Source organism: Notamacropus eugenii, chromosome 1 (genome assembly GCF_028372415.1).
Source record: "Notamacropus eugenii isolate mMacEug1 chromosome 1, mMacEug1.pri_v2, whole genome shotgun sequence".
Taxonomy (NCBI): Eukaryota; Metazoa; Chordata; class Mammalia; order Diprotodontia; family Macropodidae; genus Notamacropus; species Notamacropus eugenii.
This window is the reverse complement of record NC_092872.1, coordinates 37476369-37493285: the sequence shown is the minus strand read 5'-3', so window position 1 is coordinate 37493285 and position 16917 is coordinate 37476369. Positions and strand designations below refer to the sequence as shown.

The following is a 16917-nucleotide window of genomic DNA, read 5'->3' as shown; positions in this document are numbered from 1 at the left end:
AAGGGACCTTAGAGATCATGTTTTAACTGCTTCATTTTACAGATCAGGGAATATAGGCCAAGAAATACTAGGAAACTCCCCCCAATTCACCTAGATAGTTTAAATCCATCTCCTCTGACTCCAAAACCAGTATTCTTTCTAATCCACCACCACCCTACCTACTATGTGTCTAAAGTGTGTTAGATTTTGTGAGAAATAAAAAGTATCTTAATACTTTTTACACTCCACACTAAGCTCCTACTCAAATAGAGAACCCAATTTGATGATTAGAATTGTTACTCTGACCCCTTAAAGATAAAATTATGTGTGGTTTCTTTTTTTTTATAGATAGCATGAAAGGCAGGGCACGGCTCGATGCTGTACCCGCCAAACTTGTCAAACTCTAAATTCATCCACTTCTTTGCCTGTAAGGGTAAAGGACAGATTTCATCTGTCACCGTAAAAGGTTTCAACAGCATTATCTTAGAAATCTGTCCTTTAACGATGCGTTTGTTCCAGGAAAACATGACTTTATTTTTTTAAATGATATATATCTGATCAAATAGCCTGCGATTTTGCTGAGCTGTGTGAATTTTCTGTCTATTCAAAGAGTGAGGGGTTGTGACGTTATGTTCCGTGTGACCCCCAAAAGGACTTAATTCCACAGGAAGCAGAGATCAAGGGGAGAAATGTCCAAACTTGAAAATGAAAAGTCTTTGATTTTAACTAGAAGTTCTCAAGAATTAATAATCATTAAGAAAGAGAAACATAAAATTATGTCCTCATTTACAGTACAGTAAACGTTTATTAAGCACCTCCTATGTGCCAGGCTCTGGGGAAACAAGAAAAAAGTAGTTCCCCTCAAGGAGCTTATAATCTAAGGGAGGAAGGCAGTACATAGTAGGGAGCCGAAAAGGGGGAGCCACATTGCGCATGATATTGGTCAAGTTGAAACCAAGCAGAACAGCCAGTGGGAGAGGGAGAGGTGTCTGGAGCTTCTAAGCCTTTTATAAAGGGAAGCTTTGGGAGGAATTTTTTACTCTTGCCCTCCAATCAGAGAGGCAGGGGCAGTTGAGGGTCCAGAAGAATTGGGAGTCACAAAACTGAAGCAATGTCCATGATGATGAGCTTTTCCTGGGGGGAAGGGGAGGGGGGGGCTACATGGACAAGATGTAGGTGGAGTCAAACCCAGCTGAGCCACTGGTTCTTATGAACAGTTGTGTAGACAGTGGTGGTTTCTCTGGTTGTTTGTTGTATCTCGCATTCCAGCAAACTGGAAGGAGATGCTGGGAAGGGCTTGAAGGCTCCTCGCTCTCTGTGTACTGTATTCTTTGCAGCGTCAGCACAGCCTAAAGGCTTTGATAAAAGGCCCCCCAGTTCCTTAAACTTCTAGGTTTTAAAACAAAGATTGTTGTTGTGATTTTCTGTTAAAGAAAGCAATAGGACCCAGAGACTTTCCTAGTCCTTCAGGAAGCAGCATTTGCTGAGCACCTATCAAATAGATCTTAAAGTTTTAAAATAGTGAAGTTTGAGATAAGTTATCAGACTTCAAAATAGAGAAACTTTTAGGCCCCCTAGTCTATGTACTAAAGCCGCTTCAGGGGATACCAAAGTTCCATACAATGAAACATGGAGCTCACAAGATAGTAAAACAAGTCTAAAATAAAACAAAACTCAGAAATATATATTTTCAGAGAATGTGCAGAGAGAACAAGGTAAATAGGTCCATTGTAATGGAAGCCCTATCCCAAACTAGTTAAGTCTGGTAGTTTTGTATAGTGTTCTTATCTGGGTCTAGCAGGACCAGGGGAAGGTGCTAGTAGTCTGGACCTGGAGACTGGTATTGATTCATTCTAATAAGAGGAAAAAAAACTCCTGGGGATTTGGAGGCTAGTGGATATTCAAACTCAAAGTGGATATTCAAAAGGGGTTTGGGGCCCTTACTCCTGGTCTTATACTGTGACTGGGTGACTCAGCTTCCCTGTCAGGGTTTTGTTTTTGTTTTAAAGTTTTCCTAGGGCTTCTTCATTTAGTAGATCCCGGAGGCTACTGTACTCCTTACACCACCAAAGTTTCATTGACCTATAACACGTCTTCAAAATTAGCCACAGACATGGAATTCCATGAAAACAAGAAGAGGAAGAAAAGCTTTCACATGACCCACATATTTTCTTTTTTAATCCATATTTCTTTTAGCGTATATTCTCAGTGCAGGTAAATCAATCCTGATAATGATGATGATTTGATGATGAATTACCAGTAGCTTACATTTCTAAAGGCTTTGAAGCACTTTCCTCACAACCACTCGGCACTTTCTGCTTTGCTATTCTGCCTCCTCATTTCCTAAAACTTTTGTTCTTTCAGCCACAGATTTCCAGTAGAAATGTTCTTGGTTACAATTTGTTGATGTCCTCAAGAAAACTCCTTTTAAAAAAAGTAATCTCTTAAAAAAGTAATTTTACTACTGTGGTTAGCTCACCTCTGCTTAGCATGCACTAAAGAAAACTCTGCCTTTAAGAAGCAGAGCCTGCACACTAATCTTCAAAATACCATAGCCATCCCTTTTATCTGATAGCATGTCTTGCATAATGACTGTCTTTTCTGATCAGAAATGACATTCTTAACATCAATAAGCGCTTAGACTTTTCTGACAGGAAATATTTTCTAGGACATACAATCAGTTACAGGGTGTGCTTATCAATAAATTTTCCTGCAGAAATAAATCAAGAATCCTATCAGAAGAGCAGCCTTTCCCCTTGTGCTCCCTATGAAATGGTCATGCTTGAGGCTTATGAGCATTTTGATTTTGATGAAGGTTGTGTACTTAATTTTTTTTCTGGACATCCCCATCAACCAATGCACATAAATTTCATATCCTCAATAAGAAGAAAATTTTTGTGCCCTGAACACAAACTTTTTTTGATCAAGACTGTGTCTACTTTGTGTTTTCTACTCCCTTTGCCTCCTTTTAAGACCTTGTGAATTTTCCCACACAGTCCCTCTGACTTTGTGTCCTTTTCTCAACTCAGGAAAAGTCATTTAATGTACTATGTGCTGCATCATTGCTCTTTCCTAGGTAAAAACTGAGCACAGTTTTTCCTCATTCCTTTGCATGCTGCCTCCCCTCAAGTTCTCTTTCATCATGGAATTTAGGCTTAGAGGTCACCTTGTCTAATTCCCTCATTTTCAAAATGAGAAAAATAAGGTCTTGAGAGGTTGTGACTTACTGAAGGTGGCAGGTGGCCAAAGTAGGATTCCAATCTGGGTCCAAATCCACTGCTCTTCCCACTCCAGCGCATTAGCTAGATCCCTAACTTCTTCCTGCCTCAGCACAATCATCTGCAGATCATTTTTAACCTATTAGAAAAGAGAAACCACACACATTAACCAGAGGCGTGTGACTAAGAGATCTTGTTCAAGCAAGATGAACACACAGTACCAACACAAAAGTCAAATAGAACCTATGATACAGATTCCTGTTTTTAAAAAAGATGAGACAGGATCGTAAAAAAAAAATAAGCAGCAAAAAACCATGCAACATGAGGAGAAAAGGGAAGGAAGTTCCCTTTATCAAAGTTCAGTTCAATGTTCTTGACTAGTAACCTATTTTACGTAGGTTTCTTATAATTACTTTTAAGGACTTTGAGTTTTTTCCAGACCTCAACAGTATGTGTTCAAACATCTATTGATTCTGAGTTCTCTGAGCAGGCATCAGATGGATAGAAGAGGGGTCCTGAGACTTTATAGAGACAACCATTTATCTTAGAAGATGGACAACCAGAGTGATAGTAAGGCATGACAAATTTCACCCTCAGAGAATAGAGGGGTAGGCAGAAAACCAGGAGAAGCTTACCTACCTCGAAGTTTTGTATACCCTCATTGATGCTTCACATATAGTTCAAATATATTTGAAGAAATTGTAGGAGGTTTCTCACAAGATAGCAGAGAGAAAGAAGGAGAGCAAGACCGTGAGACGTACACAGAGAGAGTGTTGTTGGGCGTCTAGATCCCCTTCATCTTTTAGAAATAGCAGAAATGCACCTCGTAGGTGGAACAGCTGCTAAAAGAGAGAGAAGAAAAGAATGTCCCAAAGGAAATCCCCTTAGAAGAAAATAACAGAGGCTAGTAGGAAAGCTGGATAGACAAAACAAAGAAAAGTTTCTTATAAAATAATGATATGCAAGCAACCTCAGAGATATCACTGGTTGATCCCAGATCACCATGGTAAAGTAAATATTGGAATAAAGAGAGTCACATGAAAATTTTGATTTGCCAGTGAATTTAAAAGTTACTTTTACACTTTAGTGTAGTCTTATTAAGCATGCAGTAGTATTAAGTCTAAAAAGGTACATACCTTTATTTATAAATACTTTATTGCTAAAAATGTTGAAAATCTTCTGAGTCGTCAGTGAGTCTTCATCTTTTTGCTGGTGGAGGGTCTTGCTGCTTGAGTGATCAGGGTGGTGGTTGCTGAAGGTTGGAGTGGCTTGGCAATTTCATAAAATAAAACAACAAAGTATGCCACATGGATTGACTCTTCCTTTCACTTGAACACTTAGAGGCCAATATAGAGTTATTAATTGGTCTAATTTCAATATTGTTTTTTTCTCAAGGAAGGGGAGGCTCTAGGAGAGGGAGAACAGTGGAGAAAAGTTGGTCCATAGAACACTTAAGCACAGGAAACAGTTATTGATTAAAGTTCACTGTGTTATATGGGTGTGGTTTGTGGTGTCCCAAAGCAATAGCAACAGTAATGTCAGAGATCATTGATCATAGAGCACCACAACAGGTATAATAATAATGAAATGAAATAGAAGTTTTAAATATTGTGAAAATTACCAGAATGTGACACAGAGACTACAGTGTTAGCCACATGCTGTTGGAAAAATGGTGCTGAGAGACTTGTTCAGTGCAGGCATGTCACAGACCTTGTAGTATGAAATACAAAATTACTAGAAGGTAATAATTCTGCAACTAAAACTAAAATCCCAGAACAAAATTTATTAATGATAAATAATTAACATCTATATAGTATTTTACATATATTATTTGATCCTTACAACAGCCTTAGAAGTAGATGTTGTTATCCCCGTTTTACAGATGAGGAAACTGAGACTGAGAGAGCTTAAATGACTTGCCCAGGAGCTAGTCAGTATCTGAGGTATCCAACTCAGATCTTTCTGGCTCCAACTCTGGAAATTTCTCCACTGTACTATTTAGCTGCTGAGAGTGGTTGAAAGGCATCATAAAAGAAGTAAAGAGATAAAGAAGTTTTTGTGCTGATTTCCCCACAGACTGTCCAACATTTATGATTATTCCTCTTTTTTGGTCATTTTTGGCATTCTTTGAGAAGTAATCTCAAAATTGTTTTGATTTGCATTTCATTAATTAGTGGTGATGCGAAGCATTTTTTCCATATGAATATAGTCTAGGTTTCTTCCCTTGAGAACTCTCCTTTATTTCCTACATCATGAATCCATCAGGGAATGGCTCTTTTTTCTAATAAGTTTGAATCAGGGCCTTCTATATCTTGGAAATTAGACCTTTATCAGAGAAGCTTGCTGCAAAGATTTTTTTTCCAGTTAATTTTTTTTTTTAGCCAGTGAGATCTAATAAGATTTGTTTGCATAAACCTTTTTAATTTTATGTAATCAAAATTATGCATTTTCCCTTTGTGATCTCTAGTCCATGTTTGCGTGTGTGTATGATAGTTCATATTTATGTTGTGTGCATAGTTTAACATGTATACAATTATGTTAATTTGTTGTCTAATATATTTTTATGCTGTATTATTGCATATAGCATGTTCTAAGATATTACGTATATATACACATCTATTTGTTAGGATGGAAATAAGTACTTATTTCCTTCCTTCATGGAATTTTCTCCTAGCCATAGATTTGATAGGTAATTTTTTTCCACGACTCTCTAATTTATTTGTGTTATGATCTTCTATATTATCGAAGTCACAGACCCAAGATGTGGGGGCTTTTCTAAATTTAATTTCTTCCATTGTTGTATAATTTTCTGAGAAGTTTTTGTTGAATAGTAAGTCCCTATCCCAGTTGTTTGGGCCTTTGTGTTAAGAGAATACTACAGTATTAGATACCTTTTTTTCTGTATGTATGTACCTAAGCTGTTCCAATGATCAATTTTTTAAACAGTGCCAGATTGTTTTTAATAGTTACTGCTTTTTGGTGTAGTTTGAGATCTGTCACTGCTAAGCCTGTTTTGTTCTCATTTCCTTTTATTATTTCTTTACCTTTACCTTATTAATTCTTTACCTTTCCCCCCTCCATTGAATTTTCCTTTTTTTCCCTATTTCTATAAAGTAAACCTTTGGTAGTTTGATGATTATGCCATTTACTGAGCAAATTAATTGAAGAATATTATCATTTTTATTATATTGGATCATTCCACCCATGAACAATTACTATTTTCCTAATTATTCAGGTCTGTAACTCTGTAAACAGTTGTTTGTAGTTGTATTTATATAGATCTTGTATGTATCTTGGAAGGTTAACTCCTAAGTATTTCATACATTCTGTCATAAGCACTGTTTGGACCTGTGGGTACTATCATTCTGGAAAGCAATTTGGAACTGTACACAAAAAATTACTAAATGCTTCATGCCCTTTGATTCAGTTATATAACTGTTAGGTATATGCACAAAAGAGATCAAAAAAGAAGGAAAGGTCCTTTGTGTTAAAAATACATGTTTACAACAGCACTTTTCGTGGTGGTAAATAATTGGAAACCAAGAAGATGCCCATCAGTTGAGGAGTGACTGAATAAGATAGCAGACATGAATATGGAGCACTCTTATGCTGTAAGAAATGAGGAAGTAGACTCCCCACCCAAGAAAGAACATGGTAAAGCTTATATGAGCTGATGGAGAATAAAGTAGGCCAAACCAGAATAGTTTATACTAAAACATCAGTATGATAAAAACAACGACTTTGGGACATAAAAGGAGATGAGCAGAACCAGAAGGAAAGTTTATACAAGTCTCTAAAAACAAATAACTTCAAAAACTGTAAAACCCATGATCAGAACAATGGCTATCCATTACAAAGAGGCAATAGATTTAAGGTATAGGATTTTATTATATTTATTATATTACTATTATGTTTTATTATTTTATTATATTTATTATATTACTATTATGCTTTATATATAATATGTTATATATTATATTTTATTCTATGTGTGTATATGTGTACATACATACATACACATGTATATATACATATTATATAAATGTGTGTATATGTACACACACACGCACACACACACATATAGTGAGAGTGTACCCCATTTGTTTTGCTTTACTATACATATTAAAACGTGTGAAATATTTGCACTCTCAGATGAGGTAACTATTGTCAGTTTTTTAAAACTGTTTTACTTTGTTACAAGAGAACTTTCATGAATTGAGTTATCTACTAATATTTGGATATAAAAAGAAATAGGAACTCTACATAGACAAGCCTTGAAAGGAAAATTGGTGGTATAGAACAAAAAAATCAGAAACCTCAGCAAAGCAGTGAACATCCTGAAAAATATAATGGAGAAGATTTCAAGAATTCAACAACACAATCTGTAGTAGAGGAAAGTTGAAGCAAAGTTTTAAGAACAGATGAAATATCTATAGTAACAAAAATTGACCTGGAGAATAAGGTTCAAAGAACCCCACTGCCTTCTAGAAAACAAAAAGGCATATGAATGGCTTATATTTCAGGGAATAATTTATTTAAATACCACAAGGTAGCGAAACCAGTAGGCAAAATGTAGATCAATTGAATCCTTGGGTCATCAACTGAAATGAACCCCATCTTAAAGTCATCCAGAAATAGGGTTTCCAGATGCCATAATTCCCAATATGTATTATGTTTGAGGGATTTATTCTTTGGGTTGGAGTCCAGTCTCTCTATTTCCAACATCTAATGAAAATGCTCTCTAAATGCATAGTTATATGATAAACATTACTGTCGTGCCACTAAAAAGTGAAAGCAAAACCCAATGCACAATTCATGTATAATTCTGTGAGGTTTATTGAAGGATATGTTTCAGTCAGACAGATCAGGGAGACTGAATAGAAGGAAAATATATCCTTCCGGGGCCTTCTTTACATGCACAGGATGAATATTCAATGGAATATGAAACTGGCTTATTCTTAAAAAACACTTGTCTTTAATGTTGCTTCTCAGTCTCACTGGCCTTGAGAATTTTGGAAACAGTGGACAGAATTTATAATTTATATTTTTGGCAACTCATCCTTGGCACCCATTCAGCACCCATAATAAGCTCTAAAGTGAATAACTGGAAACAATGCTTAGGAGAATTCAAGCCAGTCACCCAATAATGCCAGTGCCATTATCATCACGTGTGTAATACCTGTGCATATTCACAGCAGCTGCTCTGGGTATCTCATTGGCGGTACACTCCCCTAGAGCCCTGGGAGCCTAATCTTTGTCCAAGCCATTTACCACCCCGCTGTTGCCACAGTTGCTGGTGATCATTGCCCTTTCCACCAAACTGGACCACCATAAACTGGACTATATCTGGGAGAACTTAGACACTCAGGTCTACACTCCTGGGCACCAGGAATCTTTATATTCACATGACCCATTTTTTTATGCTGCCCCCAGGAATCTTCTCCCGTGCTTTCCTTTATCCCAGCTTTCCACCGCAACTATAATCAGTTCAGCATTACCATCACTCCTTGAAAGGGAATGACATCATGCCGCCCTGTTATTCTGTTCATTATCTTTGTAACTTTCACCCTGGCCATCACTCCCCTGTGTGGGTTGTCTCCCGCATTAGAGTGTGATCTCCTTGAGGATAGGGACTATTCATTTTTGTATTTGTATCCCCAGTAAATACAAAATAAGTGTTTTTCATTCATTATTATAGCCTCAGACATAAAAGACTGTTATCTGCTTAGGAGGCCTGTGCTAGGCAGTTTCTCATAATTAACATAAAGATGACACACATTAAGTGACTCTGGGAGGAGGATGTTATATCAGGGTAAATAGCCTGTCCAGGGCAGATTCTTATAATTATTCTGAGAATGACTTTGGAAAAGCATTGGAGTTGGGTGTGGGTGGAGATAAGTAATAATTTTGCTTAAATGAAGAAAAAGAAAAACTGCTAAATATTTAGTAAGCTGATTGAGAAGTTATAAAAGTAGTTGTAGATGACAGAAGTTACTAAGATACTGGCAAATAAAATGGCCATGCTAGAACAAAGAGAAAATATTGCAAGTGGCCCAGGAAAAGGCAAATTATTTACAATAGAATTCCACTAAGAATCATCTAGGACTACTAATCACCAACAAGAAAAAAATGGCTTATACTGAAGATTAATTAATCCTAAAAATTAAAGCATAATCCTCCAAGAAAGGAAAATGGACTTCAAAAGATTTAATGACTTCTAAACTTTGCTTTTGAGAACATTAGAGCTGGGCATAAGCTGTGAAAGACAAAGAAGGCAAAAGAGATAAAATAGCGAGAAAGGATCAGACTGATGATTCTTTTATCACAAAAAACCATAGCTCCTTGGAAATTACACCTAGTCTCAGGGTCAGTGAGAGAAAGCTGGACACATCCTTAATTTGGGTGTCCAAAAGAAAGTATTGAGAAGAGGAGGGAGAAACTTCGCACTGCTTATTGTGACTTTTCTTCAGATGAGGTCACTCAGACACAAAGGTAGAGGTAGAGGATGTTGTGTCAGAGAGAAAAAGCCCTAAACTGAAGTCTGATAACAAAATGGATGAAGCACCTGTTACATAGCAGGCACTGTGCTAGGCACTAAGGATTCAAACAGTTCGTACACTCTATGAGCTTAATGAGCTTGCATTTTAAGCAAAAAATACACAAACTATAAAATAGATAAATACAAATATATACAAAGTGAATAAAAGGTAAATTTAAATATTAGCATGGAAGTTGTAATTGGGGAGATTAGGAAAGGCTTCATACAAAAGATGCATCTTAAAGGAAGAGAAATTATGAGGTCTAGGTAAGGAGGAAATGCATTCCAGGGGTGGTAAATGACTATTACAAAGAAAAGGAGACAGGGGATGGAGTGTCCAGAGTGAGAAGAAAAGAGCAGGCCACTTTGGCTGGATTGCAGAGTAGAGGAAAAGGGGATAATGTCCAATGAGGCTAGAAAGATAGTTTGAGGCCAGGAGGTATGGGGATTTAAAAACTAAGCAGAAGAGTTTATATTTTATTCTAAGGGCAAGAGGAAACCACTGGAGTTGAGTGAGTAGGGGGATCACATAGCTCTGTGCTTAAGGAAAATCACTTCGACAGCATATGTAAAATTGACAAATTAAGAATGGTAGCTAGGAGACTGCAGTAATCTAGGGAAAAGATCTTGAGTGCCCAAGCCAAAGTAGTAGCTGTGTGAGTGGATAGCAGTAGTCATATTGGCAAGATTTGGAAACTAATTGGATGGAGGAAGGGCAAGGAATCCAAAGTGATCCTGAGATTAGAAACCTGAGACCTTGAAAGGATGGTGATGATTTTGAAAGAAATGTGCACAGTTAGAAAAGGGATAAATTTGGGGTAAAAACTAATGAATTCAGTTTCAGACAAGTTGAGTTGAAGATGTCTCCAGTACAGAGTTTAAAATTGCTGATGTTAAGCTCTTGGGCTGGAAAAATAGGTTCTAGGAGTCATACAACCCATGGGAGCTGATGAAGTAACCAAGGAGGGCTTAGGACAGAGTCTTAGAAAACCTCCGAAGTTAGGGGGAATGATAATGAATGATGATTGAGTAAAGAAGACTAAGAAGGAGCAGTCAGATGGGGAAGAGGAGAACCAGGAGAAAATAGTGTCATCAGATATCCAGAGGAAAGACTACTTTCTCCTTGTTCTCCTTCTCCTCATCTGATTACTCTTGCTCAGGCCAGCAGCTCAAATGCAGCAGACGAGTCAAGAGAATTAGGGTTAAGACCATCAGATTTGGCAATTAAGAAATTATTGGTAGCTTGGGGAAGGGCAGGTTCCGTTGAGTGGTGAGGCCAGTTAGGAAGATAAGAGGAAAGGAGGAGAGTGGAATCAGATTGTTCAAAGTCATACTAATTATGGAAATTTACAAGTCACGTAACCTCTCTGTGCCTCCTCGTACACATTTGTAAAAGGATGGTGACCCTTTCAGTTCTAAATCTGTGAGATGGTGAATGCAAATAGCAAATCCTTGGAGCTAATTTCTTTCTATTTTTTTCAAAGGGCAGTGATTATATAATAACAAGATTTTGTGGAGGAGAAAACATAATCGTGATGAATATGAATGGTATAAATTTATCCATGAAACATAGAGTGGAAGAATAAATTTTAAAGCAAAATCCAATAATTTGCTATATTTAATACATACCTTAAAACAGAAAGAGTAAATTTGAGGATTTGAAGTTGAATCTATTATGCTTCATTTGAATCAAAAAGATAGGAATGCAAATCATGATCTTAAATCAATATTAAAAAGAAATATGTTCAAGACAGATAAGTAGGGAATCAACATTATGCTTAAAGGCACCATAGATAATGAAACATGTATATACGCTTCAAATAAGTTTCTAAGTACAATCAGTTTTTCAAACACAAAATATGTTTCCCTAAAAATGACTGTGCTATTCAAGATTGTACAATAAAAGCAACATGACTTATGGGAAATATATGAGGTTAGGGAAATAACACTCAAATACTTCCTCAGTGACACTAGAGGCAGGGATCTGATAAAAATTATGGTACAGTTTTATATTTGTTAAATAGCTAAGAAAAACAAAAAATACTATAATAAATTGTGAAATATATGTCTTTCCATACTTTTATTAACAAAAGTGAGAAAGAGAAAACCAATGAATAGAAAACATCCAGCTAAAAAACTGGAAAAATCAACATGTTCATAAATAAACACAAAGTTAAGATATTTTGAAAATTAAAGAAAAGTTTAAGACAATTGAAACCAAAAACACTACTGAACCAGTAAAACAAAAAGTTGGTTTTCTAAAAAGAAAAAATGAAATTGACAATTAGCTAAGTTAATTAAAAAGAAACAGAAAAAAGTAAATTACTGAGATCTGAAAAGAGAAGGGAAAATTGCTGAAGAATAAGGAAGTAAATGATCAGACTCTGTTATACCCAGCTGCATGCCAACAAATCTGAGAATGAAATGAACAGTTAAAAAAGTATAATTACCCAAGTTGACAAAATAGGAAATAGAGAATCTAAACTACCTAACCTCAGAAGAGGAAACTGAGCAAGCAACATAAATGAACTTTGGAAGAAAAAACATTTACGTGATCTAGATGGATTAACAGATTTTATTATATGAGTGTAGTAATCCCTACAGGACTGCTTACCTGAAGGCATTGGTGGCCTCTGTTCCTAGCAGGTAGGTGACGCTCCTTCTCGGGGTTCTAGTGGTAACACTGAGGGGCTGATGTTTCTAGTACTAAAGCTCACGAGCCCCATTAATGTCGTCTCCTTTGATTATAAACCAGAGTTAATTTATTAGGCAGATATGACTTTGACAGTTGTTACAGAAGCATCAATTTAACAGGTTCAGATCTTGCCTGAGACACTTAATAACTATGTGATTGAATTAGATGCCTTTCAGCGTCCCTACTAGCTCTAAACCTGTGATTCTATGGTCCTTAATATAGAATATCATCACATAACAAAATTAGAGAAGAATGGAAGGCTATAACTTTGGTAGTTATGGTTATGGAAAAAAATCTGTAGCCAGACATCATAAAAATACCATCTCAACCATATGATATTAAAATGCTTTTGTTGGAAATAAATATAGCAAGCATTAGTAGAAAAATGAGGTTTGGGGAAAAAAACCATTTCACTTATAGATTTGATAAAAGTCAGATACATAAAATTTATGGCAAATTCACACAAATTTGAATCTATTAACCATTCCCCAATAGACAAGTATAGTCAAAGGATATGAACAGTTTTCAAAAGAAGAGATTGCTGATAACCACTTGAAAATGTTTAAAATTGCTATAGTCAGAAATTAAAGTTAAAATATTCTAAGGTATTATTTCATGTTCATTAAATCTGTTTAAAGATGGGAAAATGTTATAGTTGTTGAAAGATTAAGACTAGGTTGATCAAGTCACTGTTGTTGGATCGGTGACTTGGATTCTTCTGTTCTGGAGAACAATTTGGAATTTTGCAAGAAAAGTTACTTATTTTTTTAACTTAAATTTCACTTCTCAAACTACACATGGAAGTAATCACCCATTACAAGGAAGTAATTAGTAGCATACATATACATATATGTGTGTGTGTGTTTGTGTATACACACATATATATATATATGAGCTTATGTATAAAGATATGTTTGTAGCAGCAATGTTTTTAATATCAAAAAACTGGAATCAAAATATGTTGTAATAACAACTAAAAAGGGAATGCAATATGCTTGTACTCAGGAGAGGATGAAGTTCCTAATTCAGTAAATACCACCTTCCTCATAAAATCTTCTCTTATCCCTCAGATCAGTAAGGATCCTGATCCTCAGTCTTCAGTTAGCCCTTTGTTTTATAACTTTATAGTATAGCTCCCATATAGCAATGTGTATTATAGCTGTATATGTGGGCTTGTCTCTATCTTTCACTACTAGATTTTCAACTCTTTGAAAGTAAGAGCAGTGTCTTATCCCAGCTTTGTATCTTCCCCAGCGCCTAATATAATACTTCTTAATGATTTTTTAAAAGTTACAGCATTGTAAGTATGCACACAGTAATATATCAAGTTGATTTAGACTATATGGTTGCCATGGTTTTCCAAAGTCAGGGTAGAGATTAATGAATCAATCATAGTTTCATGGAATTTAAAGAAAAGATAATGTAGAGAAAGGATAATTTAATAAAAGTAGAACTAAATTACCATATGCTTTGTCGAGATCCTAAGCAGATACATTCAGATGCAATAAATGTCTAATAGATGGCAGTTTTGATAAAGCATGTGCTGGGGAGGAGAAATGACCCAGACTGGATACAACAGTTATACTGTAACTCTGAGGTCAATGTGAGTATCTTCCAAAGACGAGCATCAGTTTGGAACAAATACTGCTAAGTTGAAGCACTGACATGGACTAACTCCAAGTCATTGATTTTTAAAATATACAAATGCAAAGATTTTATAATTTTGAAGACATTTTTATCTGCTCATATTTATTATTGCATTTGCTTGTCTTTTTTTTTCCTTTGTAAGGTTAGACATATTCTAAAGGGGGGAAAGGAGGAAATTGGGTAATTGGTTTGGCATCTGTCATCCAGTATCTTCATGCTGTTTCAGTAAAGATTTCTAATTCAAAACATTTGATCTGAAAAAGGCATAATATTTAAATCATTCCAGACTTATTAACATCTTATGTCAAAAAGTTTATATGCCTAGCTCCAGCCAGAAGCCTATTGAATTTTACCTAACCAACTCAGGAACAAATAGGAAAGGATTTATAGCTCACTTTCCCAGCTCAGGGAGGAGGTGAAGGGCAGAGTGGGGACACTTTTATTAGCCTAATAAGACACTTTGAATTTCATTCCTCCAGGAGACACGGTCCACTCTGTATGTAGGAGACATACTGAGGATACATTTGCTGAGCTATACCAGACACATTTTTTTAAGTCATGTGTATATATTTCATCATGTATTCTCTTGGTCTTCAGCAGTGAGCACTTGATCACTTGTTCTCCCCTGCTACCTTGAGAATGCTAATCTCAGGGAGCATAGCAGGGAGAGATTCTCCACGCTAGGAAAACTATCTTTTAGGTATTCGTCTCGTTTTAATACCACAAAGATCTATGATTTCGCTAGTGTGTATGCCCTCCACATCATACTAGGCAATATTCTTGGGATTCTAAGGCCTGCCTTCTGAGTGATAAGTTATTTCACCCTTAAGTAGACTGGTCCTAGATCACAGATGCTCTTTCAACCCAAACTCAAAAGTCTGGTATGACTTTTCAGGCCTTGTATTTCAAAGGCATAAGTGGCCCCTTGAGGGGCTAGGGTCACTTTCATATTGAGATAAAATATCAAAGTAGAATTTTAGTACAGAATAATATTATTTTAACTAATGATTAATTACAATGTAAAACCATTCTAGATTAAAGTTTTCCTAGTCCAGATCATGAAACCTGTATGCTATTAGCCCAGCTCTACTGAACAACTTAAAAAAAATCTCTTTAGTCAGATATGCTGACACATACATGTAATTCTTGTTACTGGGGAGGAAAAGGCTGTGGATCACATGAGCTCTGAAATTCTTAACTATAATAGGGCTAATGGTGATCAGGTATCTGCACTGTCTGGCTGTAGTGTGGTGAGTCCTCAGGAACAGGGTCAGGGCTAACTAGGGTAGCTAGGCTGCTTAAGAAGAGACAGACTAGTCCAGGTAAAGGACAGAACATGTCAACATTTCCTACCGATCATAAGCGAGATTGTGAGTAGCTTCAGCACTTCCAGCCGTGTGAGATAGGGAGACAGGGTCCTCAAACAAACAAACAAACCCCCAGACATCTCTTCACCATAGAAATAGATACTTTTAATGATTTGGCAGAATGTAAGCTCCTTGACAGCAGGGACTATTTAATTTTTGCCTTTGTTATTCCTCAGTATTTTGCACAGTGCCTTGTACACAGTGAGTGCTTAATAAGATTTGTTAATTGATTCTCTTTCCCTTGCTCTCCCTTCATCCATATGGAAGAGATCCAAAGCTTGTGAAAAGGCAATCACTGTCGGTCAGACGGTCATCTCAAAGCATCGGAACACACGATACTACAGCTGCAGAGTAATAGAGGTGACGTCCCAGACCTTTTATGAAGTTGTGTTTGATGATGGCTCCTTCAGCAGAGATACTTTCCCTGAAGACATTGTGGTGAGTATGTTTGAGATCTTTGACTTACGTTCAATTCATGTTTGTTATTTTCTGCTGCAAAGAATTATTATTTTCTAAGTCTTCCCAGACTTCTTATTGAAATTAGTATCCACTCTTTCACTAAGAGAATTCAAACTAATCTTCCAAATTCCATTAGTTAAATGAGAATTGTGTTCAGCCAAAAAAGGTGAAATAAGAATTCACCTATTCTCTTTGTTTAGAATATTCACATTTCTTAATTTTTTTATTGTAATGGGTGATACAACTTTTATTAATCTTTACTGACATTACATAGATGTTCCATGTAATATTGGAAGAGGAGGATAAAACTATGAAGGGAAAGTAATGTGCAGTTTATTTGATTCCCTCAATGCAAAGCAGACCATAGTTTCCTCAATATTTTGTACCTCCTCTCTTTAAATTTTTTTTTTAAAATGGCTGCGAACACATGGTATGTTAATAATAGAAGAAGTCATATTTTGGCAAGCCATTTACCAGAAGAATATTTGTAATGAAAGACCTTTGAAACTAGCATCAAATTGCGTAACAGAAACCAGAATTTATTAGAGTGATCATTTTATTGCTCTTTTTTAAGTCACCTTTCTTGTAATCACAAAAGTACAAGACAACAGGCTCAAGGGGAAAAAAGACCTTTACTGATGTTTTCATGTTGTCTGTACTTTAAAGTAGTTTCTTAATGACTCTTTAATAACACGCTAGGGTTGAATGTGGTCGTACACAGTTGTTTGTGTCTACCTCTATGATTTGTCTCTCATTAGGATTTTGAAATAATTGATTTACTCACTTGGCTGTGCTAACATTTCTAAACTTTTAAGAAAGACATAAACGCAAATGACCTTGTTTAAAAGATGGGGGAACAAAACCAACCTATACAATACACTAGAGTCCTTCATTTGCATTTCTTTTCAAAGCCTTAGGCTTTTCCATTTCTACACAATCATAGCTACTGATGGACAGTAAATTACTCTCTATTTATTAGACTCAAGATTGGGGCTGTGGTAGTTAAGCATGGTC

General features: G+C 36.1%; 1 protein-coding gene across 18 annotated transcripts in view; it reads left to right on the top strand.

Annotated features, from left to right (window-relative positions):
- The window catches only part of KDM4C (lysine demethylase 4C), a 544029-nt gene that overhangs the window by 474628 nt on the left and 52484 nt on the right, over positions 1-16917 (top strand). For all 18 annotated transcript variants that reach the window (XM_072596853.1, XM_072596740.1, XM_072596750.1 and 15 more), the window contains one exon: positions 15712-15882. In XM_072596853.1, coding sequence (XP_072452954.1) covers positions 15712-15882 — 171 coding nt within the window. The remainder of the gene's footprint in view (positions 1-15711; positions 15883-16917) is intronic.